This window comes from Rhinolophus sinicus, chromosome 11, assembly GCF_057876585.1.
Source record: "Rhinolophus sinicus isolate RSI-liver-muscle chromosome 11, RSI-T2T, whole genome shotgun sequence".
In the NCBI taxonomy this organism is placed as follows: domain Eukaryota; kingdom Metazoa; phylum Chordata; class Mammalia; order Chiroptera; family Rhinolophidae; genus Rhinolophus; species Rhinolophus sinicus.
In genome coordinates this window covers 13,575,881-13,598,337 of record NC_142511.1, presented here as the reverse complement: position 1 = coordinate 13,598,337, position 22,457 = coordinate 13,575,881, and the positions used below count along the sequence as shown (strand labels likewise).

The 22,457-nt window shown below is 33.1% G+C and overlaps 1 protein-coding gene across 3 annotated transcripts in view; it reads left to right on the top strand.

Moving 5' to 3' along the window:
- Positions 1-19,737, top strand: part of TRMT1L (tRNA methyltransferase 1L) — a 30,565-nt gene extending 10,828 nt beyond the window's left edge. The window contains exons 6-15 of one of the 3 annotated variants that reach the window (XM_019738089.3): positions 1,346-1,469; positions 1,972-2,051; positions 5,246-5,495; positions 5,918-6,130; positions 7,474-7,664; positions 13,226-13,304; positions 15,689-15,855; positions 16,519-16,578; positions 17,977-18,103; positions 18,206-19,737. In XM_019738089.3, the coding sequence (XP_019593648.3) occupies positions 1,346-1,469; positions 1,972-2,051; positions 5,246-5,495; positions 5,918-6,130; positions 7,474-7,664; positions 13,226-13,304; positions 15,689-15,855; positions 16,519-16,578; positions 17,977-18,103; positions 18,206-18,458 (1,544 nt within the window). In that variant the 3' untranslated portion in view covers positions 18,459-19,737. The remainder of the gene's footprint in view (positions 1-1,345; positions 1,470-1,971; positions 2,052-5,245; positions 5,496-5,917; positions 6,131-7,473; positions 7,665-13,225; positions 13,305-15,688; positions 15,856-16,518; positions 16,579-17,976; positions 18,104-18,205) is intronic. The other 2 variants (XM_074322405.2, XM_019738090.3) reach the window with 2 other exon arrangements.
- The last annotated feature ends 2,720 nt before the right edge of the window (positions 19,738-22,457 follow it).

Sequence of the window (22,457 nt, the reverse complement as noted above, 5' to 3'; positions counted from 1 at the left end):
GCTCCCAAGAACATGTAACAGCCCTCAATTAACACATAGTTAATAAATGGGCAGAAAAAAAGCAATTGATGCTGAAGTAAATACAGGTATCTTAATGAAAGATTATATATAGGGTTGTATTACTAATGATGGCTCCTGCACCGATAACTGTGTTATATTTATTATTGCAAAACCCTAGAAAAAGGAGATAAAGTGACACAAAGACCATTTCTTTTCCTGAGTGATAGATACCAAGTTATTAATAGTTTATTATTACTGAGGTAGCCCTTCTCAAGAATTATGCCCTCATGCCCTAAAGCATCCATTGTATGTAATGAATTTCTTTCCTATACATCTAGAATGGTACTATGTACCTTTCTTTTAAGAAGTAAAAAAATATAGCCACTGAAATAATTTTCTATAGAGCTTAATTTTCTCACAGAATCTGATTTGAGCAAGGCTGATTTTACGAGATATGTGACATGCTACTCTGGTGGCTATAGAAGGATATATAACACAACATTGGGAAAATTTACTATTATTTGGCATTGTAAAAAGGGAAATATACCATGTAGTTAACATTCTGATTGTAATATAAAACACAACACTGGGAAAGCTTACTATTTTTTAGTATTGTAAAAAGAGAAATATGCCATGTAGTTAACATTCTGATTGTAATACAGTCAAGAAATCCAAACATACTCTGTTATCTTTACCCACACATATTATGTATGTTTCATTTCTTAAATATATAAAACTACACACACAAATACATCAGTATTTCATTTGGGTTTATTGCTAAATTATTCTAATAAATATTTAATGTAGAATCCTCTTTTTTCCATTAGTTTATAGCCATTGGAATGTAATTTGTGATTTAAAATCATAATTATGAGAACGTGTTCTGAAATCTAGCATATTCAGGAAATAGAATAATTCTTAGTCATCCATAATGACTAATGAAATGTAAGCCATACAGAGATACTAATTTTCTAACAATTATACCACAATAACATATATTTAGCAGCCAGCCTCTGTAAACACAATGTCATGCTTGATAAGTAATAAAGGTATTTTAGGATTTTGTGTTATATTAGGTTGATTGTTTTTAACTAGGTATGATATATCAATGTATTGATGTGTGCTAGTTTAAGTTAATAAACTTTAATTCACTACTTAACTGAGTGCTGCTCTTTTCCAGAGACATTGTGGAATATATCAGTTATGGTTTTCTTACATATACCAAACTGATTACCATTAATATAAATTATTACAATGGAAAGTTATTTTTTTAATGTACATTGCTTTAGATATTTAAAATTATTTTGTATTTCACTGGAAATCTTTTTTTTTTTTCTTATCTTAGCTTCTGCTGCTAAACCACCTAATGAAATTTTGAAAGAGGCAGAAACAGATGTACAAGTTTGTCCTAACTATTCTGTCCCTCAGAAAACAGATTCCTATTTTAATCCCAAAATGAAACTAAATCGGTAAGATAAATTGAGAAAAGGATTATGGGATGTTTCAAATCATTACAAATGTACCCTCTCTTAATGTTCTAATGTATTGAAGTTTAAAACTAGGTACAGAATGAAAATCACCTATTTTAGCATTTTCTTAGAATGATTATTTTCTTTTTTCTACCAAACCAATTTCTTTCTCAGAGAGTAAAGTAGGCGTAACTTTATGTAAATAATGAACGGTGCTTTTGGAAGCAAGTTTTATTTACAAAACTTTTATTTATAAAATTTATTTATAAAATTATTATTCATAGTGCATGCTTGTTAACGGAACCCAATCAGATTCATAGTTTAATTTCACAAATTTTGGTTCTGATACTATAAAGTAGGGAATATGGTATTAGGCTTCTTTTCAAAATAGTTTGTACAGTAAATAGGAACCCCAGTTCTCACTATTCTTAAATAAAATAAAATCTATAATGATAAAGCCATGGTAAGTAAAATTATTTCAGATCATTATACTTTCTTCTAGGCAGCTAATATTCTGTACATTGGCTGCTTTGGCTGAGGAACGAAAACCTTTGGAATGTCTAGATGCCTTTGGAGCCACTGGTAAGTAATGAAGCTTTTTTGGAATCCAGCTTTATCAGATTTGTACAGTAACTTTTCTTAGAAAATGTATATAAATATTATGTCGCAGAATGTTTTAATATAAAAAAATTAAAGATCCAAGGTAAATTATTTTGTGGAAAAATTTCTAATACTTTTAAAAGTAGAGAGGATGATAAATGAATCCCTTTGTATCTATCACTCACTTCAAAAATTATCAGCTCATGCTCAGTCTTATAACTCTCTCCATGCACTTTCCCTCGTATTTCATGCTGCCATCTCAGTCTTCATTATTATGAAACATATCACAGATAGGTAATTTCATCTGTAAATATTTCAGTCGGATCTCTAAAAGATAAGGACTTTTTAAAAATAAAATCATGATACAGTATCACACCTAAAAAATTAATTTTTTAAAATCAAATGTTCAGATATAACTAATTATCTCAGTTTTTTAAAAAAAATCAAATCAGAATCGAGACAAAGACTATTTCAATTGCTTAGTGTGTCTCCTAAGTCTTTTCAATCTGTATTTCTTTCTGTCCTGTGTGTGTGTGTGTGTGTGTGTGATAATTATCTGAGTGGGCATCCTTGTCTTGTTCCTGATCTTAGAGGAAAAGCTTTTAGCTTTTCACCACTTAGTATGCTGGTAGTTGTTGGCTTGTCATGTATGGCCTTTATTATGTTGAGATACATTCCCTCTTTACTTACTTTGTTGAGAGTTTTGTCATAAATGAATGTTGAATTTTGTCAAATGCTTTTCTGCATCTATTAAGATGATCATATGATTTTTATCCTTCATTTGTTAATGTGGTGTATAACAGTGACTGGTTTTCAGATGTTGAACCAGCCTTGCTTCCCTGGAATAAATCCCAATTGATCATGGTGTATGATCCTTTTAATGTATTATTAAATTCTCAACATCTTGTTCATCAGGAATATTGGCCTGTAATTTTCTTTCTTGTGGCATCCATGTGTCTGGTTTTGCTATCAGGGTAATGCTGGCCTCATAAAATGAATTTGGAAGAGTTCCCTCCTCTTCTGTTTTTTGAAAAAGTTTGAGAAAGATTGATGGTAATTCTTCTTAGCACGTGTGTTTGAATTCACCAGTGAAGCTGTCTGGTCCTGGACTTTTACTTGATGGGAGCCTTTTGATTCACTCTCCTTACTAATAATTGATCTGTTCGGATATTCTGTTTCATCGTGATTCAGTGTTGGTAGGTTGCATGTTTCTAGGAGTTTATCCATTTCTTCTTGCTTGTCCAACTTGTTGGCATATACTTGTTCCAAGTGGTCTCTTATGAGCCTTTGTATTTCTTTGGTATGAGTTGTAACTTCCCCTCTTTCATTTCTGATTTTATTTGGGCCCTATCTATTTTTTCTTGGAGAGTCCAGTTAAAGGTTTATCAATTTTGTTTATCTTTTCAAAGAACCAGCTCCTATTTCCTTGATCTTTTCTATGGTCCTTTTAGTCTCTGTTTGACTTATTTCTGCTCTAATGTTTATTTCCTTTCTACTACTAACTTGGGTTTCGTTTGTTCTTTTTCTAGTTCCCTGAGATGTAAAGTTAGGTTGATATTTTTCTTGTTTCTTGAGTTTTCTTGTTTCTTACTCTCTCTGTGGTTTGAACTACTTTTACTGCAACCTATAAATTTTGGTATGTGACATTCCCATTTCATTTGTCTCAAGGTATTTTTTTATTTCTTCTTTGACCCATTGGTTTTTCAGTAGCATGTTATTTAATCTCCACATAGTTGTGAATTTTCTAATTTTCTTCATGTAATTAATTTCTAGTTTCATCCTTTTGTGATCAGAAAAGATGCTTGATATGATGTCAATCCTCTTAAATTTATTGACTTGTTTTGTGGCCTAAACTATGATCTATGTTGGGAAAATGTTCCATGGACACTTAAGACAAATGTGTTCTTGCTTTTGCGTGGAATGTTCTGTAAATACCTATTAAATACATGTGCTCTAATGTGTCATTTAAAACTCATGTTTCCTTGTTGATTTTGTGTTTGGATGATCTGTCAATTGATGTAGGTGGGGTATTAAAGGTTCTTTCCTTTATTGTAATGCTGTTTCTCCCTTTAGATCTAGTAATATTTGCTTTATATATTTAGGTGCTCCTATGTTGTATTCATGAATATTTACAAATGTTCTATCTTCTTGTTGGATTGACCCCTTCATCATTATGCAACACCCGCTATTTGTCTCTTATTACAGTTTTTGTTTTAAAGTCTATTTTGTCTGATACAAGTATAGCTACTCCCGTCTTTCTTTTGGTTTCCATTTGCATGGGATATATTTTCTCATCCCTTCACTTTCAGTCTGTGCATGTCCTTATGTCTAAAGTTAGTCTCTTATATGGAGCATATAGATGGGTCTTGTTTTTCTGTTTGTTTTGGTTTGGTTTTTTATCCATTCAAATACTCTACAGCTTTTGGAGAATTTAATCTATTTACATTTAAAGTAGTTATTGATAGGCATGTGCATATTGCCATTTTGTTGTTTTCTAGCTGTTTTTGTAGTTCCTCTTTGTTCCTTCATATCTTACTCTCTTTGTGGTTTGATGACTTTCTTTAGTGGCATGCTTACATTCCTTTATCTTTTGTATATTTACAATAGATTTTTGCTTTGTAGTTACCATGAAGCTTGTGTATATCAACTTATATCTATAACAATCTATTTTAAGTTGATAGCAACTTAAGTTTGATCCCATAATAAAGCTCAACATCATTACTGTCCTCCCATTCCCACTTTTTGTTTCTGATATCACATTTTATATCTTTTTTATCTTGTATAACCCTTAGCTATCGTAATCATAGTTATTTTTGCTATTTTTGTCTTTTAACCTTCATAGTAGCTTTATAAGTAATCCACAATCTTTACTATATAATTACTTTTCTAGTGAGATTTAATCGTATCTTCCATGTGTGTTCTTGTTACTAATTAGAAAATTTTTTTGAACAGAGGTCATAGAAAAGTTTTATAAGTACTAGTAAAAATCTATAGGACATTTTTTGTGTTAACCTTTCTTCATAGGCTTTGTAGTGAGAAAGTAAAAAAACTTATTTATGAAAATATTAAGATTTTGAAATAATTTGTTTTTGTTATTTATAAAATTACATTATTGTTATTATAGTATTTTTAAATTATTACAATTAAAAATTTATTTTCTTACCATTCCTCCTAAGGGATAATGGGATTACAATGGGCAAAACATCTCGGAAATGCAGTTAAGGTTACAATTAATGACTTGAATGAAAACTCGGTGACATTGATTCAGGAAAACTGCCATTTAAACAAATTGAAAGTGGTGGTGGACAGTAAGGAAAAGGAAGAGAGTGATGATATTCTTGAAGAAGGAGAGGAAAACCTTGGTAATATTAAGGTGACCAAAATGGATGCTAATGTGCTGATGCATTTGAGATCTTTTGATTTCATGTAAGTGAAATACATTTGCTATGTGACTTTCTAAACTGACTTGGATTTTTTTGGGGGGAGGGCGTCAAAAATTAAGAGTTTGTTGTAGCTGTTTCAGTTAATTGTTGCTGTTTATTTCAGTTAATTTGGTTTTTGTTGTTTTCGTTTTTGGTTTTAGCATTGGCCCAAAGAATGCAATAAGAACATTTTCCAGCATTTGAAATAAAATGCCTGGGCATGACCATTTTCCTCTAAGCCTCATTTATTTTTACATGTCTAACATATCATATGATCATTTTATTACTTACTTTAAAAACAGAATTATGTATTTAAAATAGATATGGAAAGTACTTTTGAACCCATGGAATTTTATCAGAAATGATAATCGTCTCATTTTGGTTACTGGTATGATTTTAAATATGTCTAATTCTTTCTGATTTTAGACACCTAGACCCCTTTGGAACATCAGTGAACTATCTAGATTCTGCATTCAGAAATATAAGAAACCTTGGCATAGTATCAGTGACTTCTACAGATATCAGTTCTTTATATGCCAAGGCACAGCATGTCGCCCGGCGTCACTACGGATGTAACATTGTCCGAACTGAATATTACAAGGAGCTAGCAGCCAGGATTGTTGTAGCTGCGGTGGCAAGGTACAAAATTGCCAACAGTGTACTTAGTATGTTTGTGTATATGATAAAAATAGATACAAGAAGAAATGCTTATTTCATTTTTCAACATATGAACAAAATAAAAATTCTGTATGCCATATCTGTAATCTTGATTTGTTTGGTAATCTTAAGTTGTATCTTTTAGAATTTGATTTAAAAGTTAAAAGCCTGTGCCTAAAATAGTCTGTTGACTCTCTGATTAAAAATGTTACTAAAATAATTAAAGTAGTAAGAAAGAAAAGATAAAAAATGTAAGTTAATTTCAAATTAGTTATTTCAATAACGTAGGGTAGATAGGGCAAAGATTGTTTTTAGATTTAGAAACACTCATTGTTTTATGTCTATTTTATCTAATCTTTACATAACTAAATCACAAAAATGATGGCTTATTAACTTGATTCTGCAAAATGATCTTGCCTACAAAAAAAGGTTCTCTTCTCATCAGGATTTGTAAACAGTTGGAGAAAGGAAGACTTTTTTTGAGCACCCATTTTATTCAGAATATTATGCTAGAAGAATAATATAATAATAAAATATAAATGGAAAGTGGGAGTATAGATAATGATCGGCCAGCTCACTCACTAGCCTCAACATAGTTTCACAGCATTTAGATTGAAATTCCTACCTCAGCATAAATATAGATTATTATACTTCATAGACTAACATAACCTTAAGGGTTACTCCTAATTAATTGAAAACTCTGATATTCAGTTTATACACACCAAGGACCAACCTGTACATACTTAAAATGTTTACAAAATAACATGTACGAAATCAAATTAGTACATACGAGCTAAGTTTAGTGTGCAACTGCAGAGGGAAATCTAAGTACATAAATGGTATGTCAGGTAGAATTTAATCCAAGTCTGTAAAATTAATAGTGTCAAGGACTTTGACATTCATTTCACCGAATATTCAGCAGCAAGTATACTAACCTGCATGTAGTTGGTACTCAATAAACATATATTGTTTGGAAGAAGCTTTTATAGAAAAAATAGATAAAAAGGAAGAAAAGTGGTGGCCATGACAAGAAAGAGACATTGAAAACCAGAGACTATAGTCAATCTATTGGGAGGATATCCTAAAGGAAAATGTCTAATAACTGAAGACCTTGCGAAGCATCCTTTATTTCCTGTGTTTTAATTTGTATAAAAGTTATAGTAATGATCTTGTAAAAGCACTGCTACTAAGAATTGAATTTTCCTTATTTTCTCTTAACCCACCCATCATTTTTATTGTCGAGGTTAGTACTGTCAATATAATAACAAATAAAGGAAAATGATAAACACCCAAAATAACTGAAAAATGTTTTTGTTTTTTTCTAGAGCTGCAGCTCGATGTAACAAAGGCATAGAAGTACTGTTTGCAGTGGCTCTGGAACATTTTGTATTGGTCGTTGTGCGAGTTTTGAGGGGACCTACTTCTGCAGATGAAACTGCCAAGAAGATTCAGTATCTGATCCATTGTCAGTGGTGTGAAGAGAGAATTTTTCAGAAGGACGGTAATATGGTAGAAGGTAAATTCAAGTTTCTTTTGACTGTATATTGTGTTTAATTTATGTATAAGCCTCCAATGAATAAGTCTTTATCACACCCCTAATTATACATATTGTCCTTTGATTTTAAAGATTACAGTGCTAACTTTATTTCCTATACTGGATTTCCTTTCATCAACAGACAAGACATTCGTGTGAGTTTATTAAAGTTATTTACTCATGCTATACAATATATGCTCTCTAGCCCTGTCCCCCTTTATTGAAATATCTAGAAATAACTTAGTTTCCATGTCACTAATTTTAGGAACATGTCAGATTACCTCTTTATCTAGGCCATTTTAAGTCATTAATTTTACAAAAATAATTTTCATGTTTCTGGCTGAATATAAAATCCATCAGTTATAAAATTCATTAAACATTTAGTGAGCCTCTACTATCTGCCAGGCCTGGGGATCAAGGAAAAAGATCTGTCTTATACCCTCATAAGCTGTTTCTATTTTTCTTTTCTAAAGGATATAGAAACAGTTGCCCATTGTTTTCTGTTATGTTGTTGGCATTTTTTAATATGGATTTTTAAGAACTCTTTATATATTAGACTTTAACCCTTGTGATATGAGTTACAAATATTTCTTCTCGTTTGTCACTTGTGTTTGCAAATCTGTTTTTTAACCTTGGATGCAGAAGTTTTTCATTGTTGCTGTTGTAAAGTTAATCAAATTTCGATTGTGTATTCTGGATTTTGTCTATAGTTAGAAAGAGCTTTCCTATTCCTAAATTATTCAAGGTAGGTTACATTTTATTGAATAGTTCTCCTCCACTGATTTGAGAATACCATCTCTTTCTTATTCTAAAGTCCCACATGTATTTGAGTTTGTTTCTGTTCTTATTGTCTATTCTGTTCCAGTGACTGGATGTCTATTTACATAACTCTACCACACTGTTTTGACTACAGAAAATTTTTGGTGTTGTTTAATATTTGTTAAGGCAATCCTTCGTCAAAGCTCAATTTTCAGTGTTCCTAATACTGGGTCTTTTTTTCTTAATAAAAAAGTAAATAGACCAGGTGGTAGTTTATTTTGATCACATTAAATGAAGGAGGATATTGTGTTTTTGAAGCTTCCTAAGAACCTAGTATGCTTTTTATTTGTACAAGTACTTTTACCACTGTGTTAACTGATAGTGGAAATGGACAGCATCCTGTCATGTTCCTTATTATTTCCAACTGGCGCTTTCTGATTCAAGCATGAGTCTGAGATACCTATCGTTTCTCATGTTAAGAAAGTAGCCTTCATTTCCAATTTTATTGTATTTTATTAAGATGCTGAATTTTACAATGTTTTCTCAGCATATGTAGAGATGATTATATGTATTTCTCCTTAGATCTATTAATTTGATTAATTGTAATAAAATTTCCCAATATCGAACATTCTGGCTTTTTAGAATAAACTATTTTGTCAGGAAGTGTTCTCTTAATATGGGTTCTATTTGCTAATATTTTTAAAGATTTTTGTTTCAGTATTCCTAAGTGAGATGGCATATGGTTTTCCTTCTTTTGGTTGGGTTTTGGAATCAGTTTAAACTCCCTTCAAAAAGAATTTAGAACTTTTCCTTTTTTTTCAATGCATGGGAACAGTTTAACTAGCATCAGAATTATTTGTTCATTAAAGGTTTAGCAGTATTCACGTAGCTTGTCTAATTTATTTAAATAGTGAGCCAAGTCTAATGATTCCTTTTAATTTCCATGGTTTCTGTGGTTATACTCTCCATGTTTTTTTAATTTTTAATATTTGTTCTTTTGCCTTTTTTCTTGAATACATTAGATATTGGTTTATTCTATTATTTATTATCTTTCTTAATGTTTACTTTTGTAGTAGTATGTATATATGTGTGTGTGTGTGTATATATATATATATATATATATATATATACACACACACACACTATATATTTCTGTAATTTAGATTTATCGGTTTTAATATACTTTGGATTTTTGGTATCATAAATGAGGTAATCAGCCTCCCATTTTCCATTTTCCCTAACTAATCTTTGATCATTAAACCATTTCTGTTACTATAATATATAACATTTATATTCTATTTTGCCAGTATAATCTGTACACTAAATATATTCTGTGCTCATCATCAGTCTTTGCCATAATTTCTCTAATCATCTCAAGTGGCTAAATTTAACTTGATGAGTTTAGCAAAGAGGGTTCATGGGGAAAATACTTCTTGATTTCATGCATGTTTAGAGCTCCCTGTTCATAGCCTTTACAACTGAAGTTTACAGTTTCTTTTAGTACCTTGTAGAAGTTCTACTGTCTTCTATTACTGAGTATTATTGTAAATTTTCCTTCTTTCATGTGACATGATCATTTTGAAATGATCAAAATGATTTTGTTTGCCCAAAGGAATATTTATTTTTGAAATCCAGTAACTTTATATGCTTTTAGGATCAGTGTTTCTAGATCACGGTGTACCCTTTCATCATGTAGTTTCTTTCTTTTTTTTTTTTTTTACCCCCCCATCATGTAGTTTCAAATATTTTATTTCAAGAAAGTTTTCCTAAATGTGTATTTTATTCTGAGTTTTGTCTTATCTTTGTGCTATTACGCCTGTGCTAGACCTTCTCAACCGGTCTTCTTTATCATTTATCTCTAAAAATGTCCATGTAGATTTCTAATTGTTGTATTTTCTTCATGTGTTGGTCCTTTTATCATTGTAAAATGGCCATCTTTATCTCTGTGGTATTTCTTGTCCAAAACTATTATCTGATATTAATACAAACACCACTCTTAGTTACTATTTGCATAATATATTTTTCTCATCTTTTTACTTTCAGAGTGTTTTATTGGATCTTACTTTTTTATCCACTCTGATTATTTCTGCTTTTGATGTGTTTAGACCATCATATTTAATGTAATTATTAAAATAGTTGGCTTTATGTCAGCTCTTTGTTTTTTTGTTTCATGTCTGTTCCTCTGATCCTTTGTTGCCTTCTTTAGTGTTAAACCTATTTATAGTGTGTCATTTTAATTCCACTGTTAATTTTTTAACTGTATATTTTCTTAATGGTTTCTTTAGGGATTACAATATATACCTTTAACTTATCTTGCTCTATTTCAGGTTAACGTTGAGGTAAGACTGGCAAAATCTAGCAAGTTTGCCCTAATATAATTCTATTTTCCTCTTCCCTCCTGTGCTATTTTTGTCTTTTATTAATTATATTTATATAGATCTAATCCAAAAGTACATTTATTTTTTAAATACATAATCTTATGATTTTTCAAATAAATTAAGACAAAAAAAATAGATCACACACACACACACACACACACAGCCATCTTTTATAGTTACCCATATCATTGCCTTTTATTTTGTTCTGTCATGGTAGCTCTCAAATGTCATTGGTTGTCCACACTGAAAATTGTTTGAAATACTTGGAGCAGGGCTTATGAACTGATGGGTTTCATTGTAATGAGAAGGCATGAGTGTGCCTTTTCACTAGGAGACCCCCACCCTACCCTCACCATGCCAATAAATATATATAGGTCTTTTCTCTCGCATTACTAAGTTTTTCTAGAGAGGAATCTTCCATTCTTCTACCAGCTTTCCAGGAGCCGTATTGGGAAAGGAGACTGGAAGGGCTTACCATTTATACATTCTTTTACTTAATCCCTCTCTTTTTCTCCATCTCCTCACCCTCAGCTGTGACTAATGCCCCTTGTTCCAGATCCTCGATGGTTCAACCTCACCCAAGATTAACTTCATCTTTTGGGATGGGGAAGACACAGAAGCCTGACTGTGGGTATTAGAGAAAATGAACCAGGAGTCTTACTTAATTGAACCCCTTAATTTCTAACAAGGCCTCTTTTTTGCAGTACCACCCTATGCCCATCTTCAGAGACAACCAGTACCTTCAATTCTCAGGGTCTCTGGGGTCCCACACCACCAGTGGGCTTGCTGTGTTGTTGGTAACCTGTCTTACCTGTTTCAGGTTTAGGCTTTAGCTTTCTCTGGCCTGAAAAATCAGTTATCCCTTGTCCCGCTTCTTGTTTTTTATTTTATTGACATCACTCATCATCTTCTGTTACCTCCTCTCCCTTTTTATTTATCCCTGGGTTTGATTTGCTCTCATTTTAATAATGCTTTAAGAGACAGCATTGATAAAATACGTACATGTTCAATTCATTGCATTTAAATAGAAGTCTCGAAATATTTTTTAATTCCTCACCTGAAATTGCCTTCATAGCCTGTATACTAATGACATGGAAATACTAGTTTTCTTTCTTTATCCCTTCATTTTTTGCTGCTGGTAAATTGAAATGATAGCCCAGACCCCTCAGAGAGGGAATTTACTGATGTAGACCTAGCACTGAGAAATCCTAGGCAAGGGACTTGGGACAAGACATAGGTTTGCATGATAGGAGCATTTTGCCAAGTGCATCAAGAAACAAACTAATACAAATTCATGTGTGTGCTGCCTGCCTCTGGTAAGTAGGTATAACTGACAGTCATAAATGTAAGTCACCCCCATTTGAGTAATACTGACTATAGTATTTGTAATTTGGTTATTCCAGGGAAGACTTCTTGAATATATTCATACAATGTTTAAAGAACATAGTTCTCTACAAAGCTAATATAGATGATAACCCCACCTTCCTTTAGAGTTAAATAATACTGGAAAAGTAAACCTAGGAAAAACAGTGAAGGAAGCCTTTAAGTAAACCTAAAATGAGATCTCACAACTGCATTATGCCATTTAATTGCATTGAGTAACAGTGATTATCGGATAACAAGAAGCTATAGATGTATGTCCCTGCCACCATAGTCCTGGGTTCTGCATATATCAAGGACTCACTGATCAGATCAGGCCATTCGAATAAAGTGAATGATTCACCCAGGAATAGACTGGAGGAAGTTAGTTGGAGAGTCTGATTTAAAACGACTATTCTGGGCCTTAAGTGCACATGGTAGAACATTGCCCCATTTTGGAAACTAAGAATAGTGCTAGTACCTCCCCAATTTCCTTGTGATCATATCAGGCCTCTCTCATTACTCTTTAAACAGAATTAGATTCTTCTAGCCTACATTCTGGGGCTGATTATGAATCAGGCCTCGGGAATCATTTATTTTCTTCCCAGTTACAGAAATGTCTTTATTTTGGTGAGATGTTGGTTATATTTGTCAAAATTCATTAACCTTTTCACATAAAATGTATACATTTTATTGCATGTAAATTATACCCGAGTTGATTTTAAAATATGGTATCTAGAGGATTTTACAAGACTTTCTCCTACATAAATTATTTCATGTAGTGACTAAAAGTAAGTTATGCCTCTAATAAGCTGTTTGACATGGATTTCTAGTCTCTCTTGAGCTTTAATCCTCTGATCTGTGTAATTGAGATTTTAACAGTACCTACTTCAGATTTATAAGGATTAAACTTTTTAAATGTCTAAAAAAGCACAATACCTGGCATATAGTAGATCCTCAATATATAGTAGCTGCAAATTATTAATATAACAATTACTACTATTTACACTGTCATTTCTCCTTTAATTTCTTATTATTTTTTCACAGAAAACCCATATAGACAGCTGCCTTGTAACTGTCATGGAAGCATGCCTGGAAAGACAGCAATAGAACTTGGACCCCTATGGTATGTGCCTAAGCATAATAAATATATTCAAAATTGATATATTGATTTGCTTGCTGACGTTTGATGATGCATGGTAACAGACAAGCAATTTTGATTGATTTTTAAGTCTAGGCAAATAATTATGACTCTTCTATCACTATGAACCTGAGGCATTTTCAGATTTTTCTATACCCTCAAGTTTGTGAGTATAGAACTCCCAAGTCCTAAGAGGCAGTGGAATTAAAGAGAAGCCTAGTTGATTTGCATGAGGCATTTTTCAGTAGATAATTGTAGAACTAGGGTGTGATTGTAAAGTGATCATAACTTTTTATAGAAGAGTTAACTAATATAAAAGGTCTTCGAGGAATTAGTTTTAAGTATGAAGGGCATATGAGAAAGTAAGTGTCTGCTTTAGTTTTAGGGAAAGTTTAGACAGGACTTAACTGCGAGTTTTTAATGTATATGTGCTTTTGCATCATTAATAACTAGAGATTTATAACCGCATTGTGACAAGAATCACTGCAGTTTTCTACCTCATTAATTTACAAGGTCAAAATTTAGCCATTACTAACCTAAAAATTCACCCAAATGGTAAATATGTGCTGATGCTCGTTATTTTATCTTTATCCCATGTAAATACCCTTAGATTAAAAATGACCTAGCCAGACTTACCTTCTAGTAAGTCTAACTCGCTTACCTGTGTCATCTGTTACATGTTGATACTACTCACTGATCTCAGAACTAAGGAAATTAATTATTCTTAACAGGTTGCTGGATCCAGAAGAAAGATCTAGCCCAACTCCCTCATTTTACAGATGAGAACATTATGGCACTGTGTTTTTAAATGCTGGCTAAAACTGACCCATAAAATTTAGTTAGTAGGTCAGGCAGGGCAAGAACTCAGGTTTCCCAAGACTGAGTTCTAAACCATGGCTTATGATTTCCTCACTGAAAGCCATGGTCATTTCTTTTATTTTTAAAATTAAATTTATTGGGTTAACATTGGTTAATAATGTGGGAGGGGTTTACTCTTCTTTTTTTTTTATTTATTTTTTATTTTATTTTTTTAAATTAGTTTCAGGTGCACAAGACAAAGCAAAACTTAGACGTTTATCATTTATATCCCTCACACTGTGAACCCCCCTCCCCCCATCCACTATCCCTCTGTACGTTCCCAAAACCTCTCACCTTCCCCTTATCCCCACCCCACCGCCCCTCTAGCAACCCTCTGTTTTTCCTCCATGTTTCCAAAACTGTTTCTGATTAGTTCATTCACTTATTCTTTTCTTTAGATTCCGCATATAAGTGAGATCATATGGTATTTGTCTTTCTCTTTCTGACTTATTTCACTTAACATAATGTTCTCTAGGTCCATCCATGTTGTTGCAAATGGTAAGATTTCTTTCTTCTTTATGGCTGCGTAATACTCCATTGTATAAATGTACCATGGTCATTTCTTAACTGTCATCCAGAATCTCTCCCGCCTTGACAACCTCCAATTCAAATTCTACGTCCTCTTTGAAGTCTCTCCTTTGTGCTTCAACTCAGATTATTTCTGAATTTCCTTTTAGTTAATCTTACATTGATCACTCACTTGACACTTTAAAATCTTATCTTTTCACATATATTTGCTAACGCTAATAGCTACCATGTATTAAAGACATACTTCATAGGAGGGATTTTCCGTGTGCTAATTCCAATAACAACTCTGAGAGGTTTTATTTTCCATTTTATGATAAGTTGAGACTCAAAAGCAGTAATTACTCAAAATCACATAGCTAGTAGTAAAATGGGGGAGCCAGGATGGGAATCCAGGTTTATCTGACTCACAATTTCATATTCCGTGCATTACACCTGTGATTCTCAAAAGGGAAGCATGTCAGACTCACCCCCGGGCCATTTCTTAACTACCTCACCACCACATGTAATTTTCACGTATCTTCCTCTGCCCCACCTTACCCCGCCATTTACACACTGAAATAATAATTTCCTATACTGATAGGACGTGCATTGTGACATCCTCTGCATTATACTGTGTCCCCATCTGGATCCTGTCTAGGTTTATAGGCTTTTATAGGGTAAGCACTGTGTTTTATACTTCGGTACATCCTCATCCACAGCTCTGCGTACCTATCCCAGGGCTGCAACACCTTATGAAGGCCCAATAAATTCTTGTTGATTTACAGTGAATGAAATTTCCTTCACTAATCCCACTAGTTTAGAGAACTGACATGATAAAATAGAAAATAAACAATTTTAAATTAAATCCTAAATTCTTTTTAATTTCAGTATGTAATCTATCCTGTAATTAATTATCTTAGTTGTGGTTAAATTACGGAGACTTTTTTTTTTTTAAGACTATTAATATTTCTCACACCCAGTTCCTTGTGTTTTCTTTTTTTCAGGTCAAGTTCCCTGTTCCATACTGGATTTCTCAAAAGAATGTTATTTGAATCTCTTCACCATGGTTTAGACGACATTCAGACCCTAATAAAGACTTTAATCTTTGAGTCAGAATGTACTCCTCAAAGTCAGTTTTCAGTTCATGCACCTTCAAATCTCAACAAGCAAGGTAACTAATTGAACACTAACTTACTAAGTTACAAATCAATAAAAAATATTCTTTATCTTTAATTGATGTTATAATCAAAAGCAGTATAAGTAGTGTGCGTTAAGTAAATCCCCTCTGAGTCTAACCATAATATGGTTAACTTTTATTTTTAATTGGATACTTTTCTTCTGGTTGATATTCAGGGCCTAACGTGAATAATGGTTTTATTAGACATAAGTACATATTTTTGAATTTTAGATTTAAAGTACTAAAAGTCTGTTATGATTTTATTACCTTATTTCTGCTTTCTAGAAAGAGAAACCTCAGGTAATTTTGAGAGTAGTGTAACCCAAATTTTTGGTAATATCCATTGAGACACAGAAGCTAGATTTATACTTACCACTCAGGAAATCGAAGTTTTTTTCTTTTTCTCTTGAGTGTAAATAGGCTTTTGTAGTTTTATCTGGCCATTGACCTAAGGGTGGGCTGCATTTCTCCTAAGTCATTAGAAGCAGCAGCTACCACAGGTTAAAAGTGTAATTCTTGCCCTGTTTTTGCCACAGAATCTGTTATATATATTCAAAAAACTGCGTGGCAATAATTTAATAAGCTTTCATTGAAACTTTGAATTGTTACTTAATGTCATCCTGTAGACTATTTTGTGATTCCCATTTTTTATTTTAGAAGAATATGGTGTATTTACTAAAACTACAGATGACACACCAGATAATTACGTTGCACAAGGTATGTGTATATGTGTACCTATGTATGTATCAGTGCAAAAAGGCAGCAGAAGGGTAGGAAGAGACTGCTTCGGTAGCCTACTTCAAAATGCATTTTTATCATATTAAGCTAACAACATAACTGTAGGAAAACTTGTTTATCTGGTATTTGCACAGTTCAGAATTTCTATTAACGTGTACTTTGTTCCCATCTTTAATATATGGTGATCCCTTTGAAAGACCTATAAGATCTTAAAAGAACCATGTGAACCAAAATCAGATCAAATTACGTTTGATAAAGTTATAGAGTTGATTCAATTTTACTCTTATTCTTTTAAACTTTTTCAGCATATGATGTATAGCAATTCCAATGATTAACCAGAAAACCTACTCTCGCCATAAGAATTTATTATTATATGGCTTTTCTTATAATTTGGGATGTGTGTATACTTTAAAATCTAGCCGCATTTAGGCATTGAAAATTCGTATCAAAAGGGTGTTAAGATAGACGTGTATGTCAGTGCCTTAATGTCTAAGGTTTTTTTGTTTTGCTTTTTAAAAGACAATTTTATATTCTAAGTGTGTTTTAAATACAGGTGAAAAAGAATAGACAGTATTAAGGTTGAAAGAGGAGAGGATTATAAACTATAATCTTGTATTAGTTGGTCAACATTTTAGTGTTGCTCTTCAAAGAAAAACTTCAACTGTTAATAGCATGCTGTTTAGTAACGACTGCATGCGCTAACAGTCATGTTCCTTTGGCATCTTAAGCTAATTTGCTAACAAATTACTTAAAATGATTTATTCTACTTAATTTCTGTCAAAGGGAATAAAAAGGCACTATGGTATACTGTAAAGAGCATTAGAGATTTAAAAGCATCCTTCTATTTCTTTGGGTTGTGTAACCTTGGCCAGGTTTTGTGTTCATTGAAAACACAAATATTGGCATTCAGTAGAGAGTACAGGTATAAAAATAGAAGGACATTACCCCAGGAATTTAGAATATAATCTGGGAAGAAAGGACTTACAAACATAGAAAACTTCCAGACATAAAAAAATGAAAGAAAAAATGACAGAACTTAATCGAACTCTGAGGAGTACAGGATTGACAGTAATGAAATCTGTGAGGTGATTGGCCCAGAATTCCTAAATAGCTTTCTACAAGAGACGGAAATGAAGTTGAGGGTTGTAGTTGAAGATGGTAGAAAGGGAGTTCTGACTCAGCAAACAGTTAAGAAAATTACATCAGTAAAGGATAGTAAAAATATCAATAATATTCTTACAAGAGGAGTGCTCTTAGAATTAAGATTAAAATGGTGTATGTCAGTGGATTTAGACTTGAGATAGCAATATAGATATAAAAATGCTTGGTTCATAGTTTTTCAGAGAATGCTAACTTTGTGTTGTATATGTGTTTCAGGAAAAAGAAAAGGTAATGAAACCACCACAAATTTAGCAAAGAAGCAGAAGACTGATGTTAGTTCTGAACACCCTCCCTTCTATTACAACATCCACAGACACAGCATTAAAGGGATGAATATGCCCAAGTAAGTAGCCGGTCAATGGCAACATGTATATTTTATATTTTAATGACATTGTAATTTAAAGAAAAATACCTCATTATTGTTATTTTCCTTTCCTTGCTACAGGTTAAAGAAGTTTCTGTGCTATCTTTCTCAAGCAGGCTTTCGAGTAAGCCGAACTCATTTTGACCCAATGGGTGTTCGTACAGATGCACCTCTGATGCACTTTAAATCTATCCTTTTAAAGTACAGCACCCCTACCTACACTGGAGGACACCCAGAGGGCCACGTCCAGTCAGCATCCGAAGATACAGTAGCTGACAGGGTTGAAATGTCAGTGAATGACAAAGCAGAAGCAAGCGGTTGCAAAAGATGGTAAATGTAGCCAGGAGTTTATTCCCAGATGTCTGTATAGGTGGCCTGATAGTTCTCTATACCAACTGTAGTTCTTTTTCTATTCTTTCAATTCAGTGATGTAAAAATAAAAGTGCTGTTTTCATTCAGAAAATTAGTAGTTTCTAATTTAGCTGGTTTGGGAGCTGTGCTTTCCAAGTTTTTGTTATTTTAAAGAAAACTTAAAATTTTAATGAAAACATTTCACATGAAGCCAAGTTTGATTGAGATCACCCTACTGCTTAGAAACTCAGAAAATTTTCACATGTAAAGCATTTCGAATTTTATGTATGTTATAGAACCACTTTACTATTCCTAATCACTTTTCTGCTTAAACTGAGCCTGAATAGAATAGGAAGAACAATGTCCTTTCATATCACTAACATATTTCACAATTACAAAGCTAAAATGTGTTCCCGATTTTAAGAAATCATACCTCTCCCCACGTTGATCTTTTTATTACTAGCTTTTGAGAAATACCTGAGATAGAAATACATTTTTATGTTTAAGGCCTAGATAACTAAACTTCAGAGTAAGATTTTGTCTAAGTTGAGACCATTGTCCTAATTATAATTGTTCACAAGCATTGAAATTCTCAGAGATTTTATTATAAATTAAACTGGGTGATCTCAAGTGCCTCAGTTAATACACATACAATATTCACTTGCTTGGTTGTGCTACCTCAGATATAAAACTTGTTACTGTATGAGCTTATGAAGTGAGGATTTTGTTTGGGGGATGTGTTTTTGTTTTAGGTTGTTTTGTGGGTTGTTTTTTGTTTTTGGTGTATGTGCTAATTTTTTGCATAAATAGCCCCGGCTAACATTAACAATGAAAATTAGCTGAAAAAAAAATCTTGTTTCCAGTAATAAATATTGTTCTTGCTTCATTTGAATACAAGAGTTTGGATGAAAGGATTTAGTATCAATTTTAGATTTCTGTCTCAAGGATTTAATCCATATTTACCCTGAAGTATTTACTAGAGGAAGTAACTTTTCACAAGCATTAAGCTTGGGGGATAATGAGGGAGTTATAACAGAGGTTTTAAATACACAGAAGAAAAAAAGCACTCCTATTACATATACAAGAATCCAGAGAGTGAGGGTTAGTACATGAACATAGATTATTAATTTAGCAGAAATAAGAGAAAATCTTTGTTATTACAGCAGTCCTAGAAGGATTTTTTCTTTTCTCTAATTAATGAAATCATATATTTTAGTAAAATAAAGGAATAGGTGAAGTACAAGTTTCTGTGATGACCACAATATATAATTCTTGCCAATTAAAATTATAATTCACAAATGAGTACAGAAAAAATAAAAGTTGTTACTTTTTTGTTTGCCAAGTTAAAAAGAAAAATTACTATAAATCAAAGGCAAATCAGTACTTGGGCCATGTGATTTAATATATATATTGTTCAATTGAATATCAGTCTCAAATTTTGCTAAATGCTTATCAGCATGATACATTTTGATCAATGATGAAGCTGACTTTTATGCCAGGAACCTAATTTGACATACAAATATATAAATTACTGGTATTTAAAATGTTTACCTGCATTAATTTTGCATCTACAGGAAAACTTTCTGAAGAAACAGTACTGTATCAACCTAGAAAGGAAATACTTAAAAAGTCCATCTAATCTATATTTGCAGCTTGTTCCCTTAACAACAGTAGTACTTAGGGACTTAAAGTAACATCAGTTGTATCCCTCCATTAAACTGGGGTGAACACAAGAAACCAGTTCTTACTCGTCAGGAAACCAGCGTGTGACTCAGCTGACTGCTTATGTTAATACTCTTCCCATACACTTAGGAAATGGGAGAAGTATTAATATCTAAGAAAAGAGAAGGGTTTGGGGCCCACTATGGGGGATTTGGGTTAAAACTCCATTTTGATCAACTTCCAAAAGACTACACTAAATAAATACATGTTCTGGTTTTCACAAATTAATACACAACCAGTTCAGTAATCCCAAAAGGTCTAGGAATTTCTTTCCTCGTTGTGTAATTGCTCTGGTAATGGCCCCAGGTTGCTTTGGAGAAGACTAAAAGGAAGATACGTAATACAAATTTCGGATGCTATGGCAGGGTCCTTTCTCAAAGGGCTCTGGGATGTGAACTAAATCAGGTCTGGGAAATGCATAAGGGACGGTGACTATTATAGTGGTTCAAGCCAGACCTATAGTTTCAGTTATATAAATCAAATAGAACCAGTTTGGTCCTTTAGATCATACGATCAATTAGCCAAGGCCAAAAATCCGTCAGACTATACCATAAAGCTTTTCAGGGTGCTAGTTCTCTGCTCACCAGTGTATTTCTCAATGCCTTGGTAAAAAGAAATCAATCTGGCTCTTACAAAGGATACAGGGAGACAATGGGTGAGATCATAAAAGATCTCCAACATTCCCCCTTCTGTTTCCTTCCTCTGTATTGTATCAAGGCATTTTTAGCATCACCTCCAGTTTAGATGAGCCACTGCTGAGAAAATTTCAACCAAATAACCATACCCAGCTGTTCAAGGTGACAAACTGAGACAGACTCTGGTATAAGTGTACCCATATTGATAATTTGACTGGATTTAAAATTATGTTTCTTCCTTCAAGATCTAACAAGCTATTTCCATGGGTATTCACCACATATCATCAGTATATATAGTCAAAAAGCCATTCTTTCAGGACACACTGTCCCCCAGAATATGCTGGGATCTGACTCCATGTCCTGGACACAAAGAACTGTAGAGAAGAGAGCATATGGGCTGATTCATCCAAATCTTTCCGAAACTCTTACTCCAATTCTCAGAGTACCACTCTCCTGACTAGTGTCTCTCACTTAAGAAACCCAGAAAGATAGCAAACTCAGCCAACTTACAGGATCACACTTTTCTTTTCCAGCTATCTCAGCCTTAAAGCTATAGGGGAGGCTGGAAAAGTGAACATCTCACAATTTTAGTCTCCATGTGGAGACTGACTCTCCCTCATTAGGTAAGGGAATTCACAAAGCCCAGGAAAAGGTTAAAAAGGGGAACATCTATAAAAAAGGAAAAGCCAATGTCTACATTTGTCTACCATGCTTTATCATCCATGGCCTTTTGATTCCTTTGTTGCCACCCTTTCCCTACTCTGCAAGGATCAACTCCTAGCCCAAGGATCCTTTCCTAGTTCTCAGGAGGGGACGATAAGAATATTAACTTTAAAATGTGAGTAAATTATAAATGTGTTATCTCCAAACTGCAAGCTTCTTCAACCTATTTTATGCAATTGAAGTCACTGAGACTTTCAAATCGCATAGGCCAGAGAACAAAACTTGCCAAGGAAAAACATTTTCCTAGGAAGTGGCCTATTAATTTTAAGAGCTTATACTTATATGAGATTTAGCACTACAGTCTTGTCTCTACATAGATTGTATCCTAGAATCAATCTATACAGCAAGGCTGAATGAGATGGACTCATTCATCCAATGTCATTCTAAACCTGGCAAGTGAAAGCCAGGATCCAGTTCCAGGCTGACTTCAGTGCTCAAGCTTTGTCACTTGGTGACCTACCTTTACTAAAGGAAATAAAGACGTGTAAAATACAAGTTCAATGATAAACTTCGGACCACAGGTAATGCCGTAAAAATTTCTGGAACAGAATTATTACAATATTGTTAATAACCCCTGGCCTACTTTACACTGTCCACATCTGAAGCCCTCTTAACCAATATACTTTGTACTCAATAATCAATGCATATGCAGAAAGCACTAACTCAGCTTCATTCTCATCTTCTATGGCCAGGACTTTCCTAGGACTTAAGTTTCTGATAGTAAAATCTTTGCAAACTAACCCTCTGAAGACAATAGATAAAAACCCACTGAACTCCCGATCTCAGTGATCAATTACAATTTGAAAATCTCAATACATTTGATAAGACTCTACTATCTTAAGTGTCCCTAATCTGTAAAGATTTTATTACATCCTTTCAAAGACAGTGTTTATGTTTTAGAG